Genomic DNA, 5,000 nt, shown 5'->3' on the forward strand with positions numbered 1-5,000 from the left:
CTAATTCAGAGGAATGAAACGCGCGACAAGGAGTTGCTTAACAAACTTCGGGAATACGGTTGCGGTAGGTGTGGTTCAAAGTTGGGGCTTTTCAAAAACTATCCCATAAACATTTCTATTTGGACATGAGGAAAAATTTGAAGCGCTTTTGATTCTAATTAGGGAGCTTAAGCACGCCCGTTTTTGAGATGTGGACGGAAACCCGAAGAGAACATTTCGCGCACTAGGACATTGGTGTCTCCCAGATTTTTATACTAATCATCTCTAATGGAGAAAAGATACTTGGCAATGTAACTGTGGTTATGTAAAGACAAGTTAAAAGGGAAAACAGCTCACTTCCGGTCGCCGTCCGTAAGCTCCCTAATATACATGTATCTCCTGTCAGACTGCACTGGTGGCAACTTAAGTTACGCATAATCCACAGTTTTTTTTTAAAGAAATGTCCTTTTTAGGCCTTTGGGAGAACTGTTCATCATGATTGTGAAAAACGTACAAATTAAAAACATAAAGATGTAAGAATTACGCATGATGAAAGGTTATCAACATTCTCTGTTCTCAGCTGCCACGGCGAAATGAGACGAACATAACAGGCCTTCATGACAGTGCGTTGTGTTGCGTCGGTGCTGTGAAAAATAGTTTGCATATTCATTCTTTACCTTGGGAAGCTACATGTAGGTTTTCTTGCGGCACATTACTGCAATTAAATAGGCCGCGGCATTCGGTTGCTTTCGTCTTTGCCTTGGTTGCAGTTTTTGTCCAACCTACAGTCTGTGACAAAATTCATTGCAAAAAAAAAAACGACTATACAGATCTGAAGCTTTAATTTGCAGCTCACTCTCCCCTCACAATTTTGTTGTAACACGCGTTTCTGTGCCCATTTGCCAAAACAACATTGTGGGAGGGCAAGGTATTATAAGGTGTTGAGTGTTTCAACAATTTTGTCCGAGACTGTAGGTGATTTCGCAGTAAACACTATCAGCAAAGACGAGATATTACCACATGCAAATGTACTAATAGTTTCGAGCGGTACTGTAGAAGGTTCAACCACATTTCCCAGGAAAACTCAAGCCTCATGCGGCATAGACCTAGCCTAACAGAATCAATCCAAGACTACAGTGGTGGAGGAAGAGTGTTTTAAGTGCTGTGTAATCTTGGTAAATAAAACAAAAACAGTACAGGTAAATGAAGGGCATACATAACATTGTGTAGTTACTGTAAGGTGGCTTTTGACTTCAGATTGTAGCCTTAAGTTGATTTCTTCCGACTAGTTGTCCTAAATTATTATAATAATAGTCTCTTGTTTACAGAGAACATGCTTTCTTGATGGATTGGAGGATACATGCAAATTCACTTTCAAGACCTTTTTAAATCCAGATTTGTAGTAAGACTTTTTTGCCCGATCAAGGTGATTCTTAAATTTATACTGTTTTTTTTTTAATGTTTCTTCAAGGTGAGGTCCAATGTGTCTCAGTAGTAATGTGTTAGCCCCCAATAACATTTACTGTAACATTATGGTTTCAATAATCATGGGTTCCAACTCCCTTGCCACCTCGGCTTTAACCCATTGACCCCCTGAGAGAGCGACACTTAATAGATTTTACTCTGTCAAATCAAATCAAATCAAATTCGTTTATTTCTGCCTCTTGCAGTTTAACGCCAGACGATTTTAATCATGAATGGGGGGCATCCTAGGTCTTTTGAGGTGTGAATGGGTTACAGTGTAAATGATAGACGACATGTTTACAATTAAATGAAAAATAAACTTTACATACTGTAAACAGGAAAATCTTACAACCCAGCTCCCAAGAAGATCAAAGGGAATATAACAACAACAATAAAAGCCAAATCCTTCACCATTACTTATTAGCTAGCATGCTTATACTATCATAGCAAACCTACATCAATACAACACCTGTATCAGGGATAGATGCATTGCAGCAGAATGTAAATGAATAAAAATTATTGGTGACAAAAGCAACAGCACTAAAATCTAGGCATACCTTCCACAAGCAATTTGTGTCACAACTTTGCCCATCAATTCAAACACCTGATGAATAAAAGTACAAGTAACAAAAGGCAATAAGAGTGTAGCATTCCTACATCACTTTCTTCAAGACTTACAGAACTTCATGGGCAGTGAGTTAGGTCATTCTTTATCTAGATGATGGTGATGATGATGATGATGATGATGATGATGATATTTATATTCACCCTTAATTATATGATCATACCAAAGACTCCAGCATAATCTTCAACAGCTTGTGGGCATCTTCTTCTTTTATGGGTACCCACACAGCCATGGCAATCACATTTAAATTACAAGACTTGCAGTACTCACAGGTGTCCTCTAGGGGTAACGAATGGTATACATGCAAAATGACCTCCAAAGTCTTGGCACTCACAGACTTCTCATCCGATCTCGAAATCTTGAGATATGTCCAGGTTTGACCCCAATTAGATGCACACATATTTCAATAAGCGTCACAAAGTGTCCCCTTGCTCTTCTCGCCAACTTCAACATCACTTGTGTCTCAGAAGACAGACAATTTACGTCACAAAGTGTCCCCCAAATGCTGCTCTTTAAATAAAGATCAACTGCTGCATTTGCCCAAAGCTAAAAATAACACTAACCTTTACCTTTAAGGTTTTGCAGGGGTTTCATTAGAAGCCGGTCACCGGCGGTAAACCGCCATCTGTTTGTCAGAAAATTGTCTCTCACCGCTGGCTACTCTGCCTTGATTTTCACTCAAACCCTTGTAAAAGATAAGAGTGACTGCCGCTTACATTGATTAGCCCAGTCATCTACTGCAAAAGTTATTGAAACCCCTGCCTTATTGTTGAAAATAGGTAGCAAATGCTTAGACTTAAAGGGACACTTCATGTTGGATGTCAAAATTGGGCGTGCATCTAATTAGGGTCAAACCTGGACAAAAGTGAAATCTTGACAGCCTTTGCACAGAGTTTCGAAGTCTGTTTATAAATTATTGCAATGTTAAGTCTTGCATGTCTTGGTCTCAGATTCTCAAACAGGGATCTCGGCATCTCGGCAAGTCTCGGATTTTACGATTCGTCACCCCTTCCTCTTTGCAAAAAAGTGTGACTCACTACTACATGTACACTAAGAACTCTAAACCTTCCTCTTTTCAAAAAGTGTGACGGTCCTTCAAAGTACATGTACAAGCACAGCTCTGAGGCCTATAGCTTAGCATCTTTATCCAAAAATACTTAAATTAAAAGAGTAACCTTTTAGAGATTTCATCACAAACTTAAAGGAGCTCTTTTTAATCAATAATATTATTTTAAAAAAGACCCTGAAGCATCTTAAGTTCCAAACAGTTGCTTATTGACTTTGGTTGAGAATCTTATCAGACTATTGTGTGAGAGGATGTTGGTTCAACTCAGGCCAGACTGCCACTCAGGGCCCGGTTGTTCAAAAGCTGATTAACGCTAATCCCAGATTAAAAATTAACCAAGGAGTTCATTTCTCTATTCCCAAATGCTATTCAACGCTGATATTCGGCAAAACTTTACATAAGAAGTAAATCTTGAAAAACAAAAAATAAGCAAAAGAAACTTTCACCAAAAAGTTGAAAACATGAAAGAAAAGTTTGAGCTAATCCTGGATTAAGTTAATAGGCTTTCGAAAAACCGGGCGCAGGTTATTTAACTGAAGATTTCAACACAACTCGAAATGACAATTAGAAATAATTTATCATCACAGTTTGAAACTTCACATTTTCATAAGTCAGAATCTACTGCCTTTGTGATGATGCCTCCAGGGGGCACTTTTTGGCATGTTAATTTCTCCAAAGAATCTGTCGTATGATTGCAAAAGAACATAATTTTATTATATATAGAACTTTAGGCAATAAACCTTGCAAATGGAATTTTTATTAGCTGTATTTTCACATGTAAAAAAAGCAATACATGTATATCCATGCAATCAACTTTGCATATAGCCAATCAATATTTTCAACACCAAGGAGAACCTGTAGCACTGTACATGTAAATGTGAGGTGTGCATGATGTGTTTAAAAATAATTTCAAAAAAAGTTGGTTAACCCTTTTAATTAGCTGAGAAGAAACTGCTGCCTTTGTAATCACCTGCAATATGGTTACAATTTAAAGCCTTCTCAGAGAAAGACCATAAACTTTAAGCCACAGGCCTCTGTCATTAAATTCCAGGGGGCAATACTCACAAGGAGTGGCCTGTTGCTGTGCCTGGCTTGGTTATGGGCACACCATCAAATAAGTGAAGCTGTTCTGGTTCAAATGTTTTTAAACCAGTTCAATTTGATTTAATTTCCTTTGTTTCAGATTATGATCATGATAATGAATGTCAATTGAAGAAAACTTTGAAAACCAAGAAAAAATTTGTACCTCAATAGAGCCACACTCTGTTATGTGACCCTCATCATCTGGGTGGTGAAACTCAATGAATGTTGGTCCATACCGAGTCCAACACACAACATTTATAAAGTGCATTTATTATTAAATTTTATTAGTTAAAAAGGTTGGCAGTTGTCATCTTACCTTACGAGGATTGAACTCATCATTGTAAGAGTTATGTCCCAGTTGCCCATAACTTCCCCAGCCAAATGTAAATACCCCACCATCCTGACAAAGATAAAAATGATGAAATAAATATTGTTTTGTAAATAAATTCAATATTGTGAGGAAAAAGCCAAAATCATTATGTAATAATCCAAATTAACTAAACATCTTATTTTCAACTTATCAAGTTGCCTACTAACAAGTGCAGCATATCAGAGACATGAGGTGTTTTTTTCCATTGGTTAATTTTAAATATGTAAAGCATTTTTTCCAACTAAGCAAACCAATCACATGCAGTAGTGTAGCAGCTCTCGTAGCATATAATTTGATTGGCTCAATACCCAAGCCAAAAACAAAGCAGTAAAGTAGCAGCTCTCATAACCTGCTATTGATTGGTATTGTAAAAGTCATTGTTTCAATTGTTTAGTCTTTTGTTTTTGGGTTAG

At 37.4% G+C, this 5,000-nt stretch overlaps 1 protein-coding gene across 2 annotated transcripts in view; it reads right to left on the reverse strand.

Moving 5' to 3' along the window:
• LOC138003816 (probable E3 ubiquitin-protein ligase HERC4) overlaps positions 1-5,000 on the reverse strand; it is a 53,269-nt gene that overhangs the window by 37,339 nt on the left and 10,930 nt on the right. For both annotated transcript variants that reach the window (XM_068850066.1, XM_068850067.1), the window contains exons 7-8: positions 4,534-4,617; positions 2,001-2,047 (exon numbers count right to left, since the gene is read on the reverse strand). In XM_068850066.1, the coding sequence (XP_068706167.1) occupies positions 2,001-2,047; positions 4,534-4,617 (131 nt within the window). The remainder of the gene's footprint in view (positions 1-2,000; positions 2,048-4,533; positions 4,618-5,000) is intronic.

This window comes from Montipora foliosa, chromosome 5 (assembly GCF_036669935.1).
Source record: "Montipora foliosa isolate CH-2021 chromosome 5, ASM3666993v2, whole genome shotgun sequence".
NCBI lineage: Eukaryota > Metazoa > Cnidaria > Anthozoa > Scleractinia > Acroporidae > Montipora > Montipora foliosa.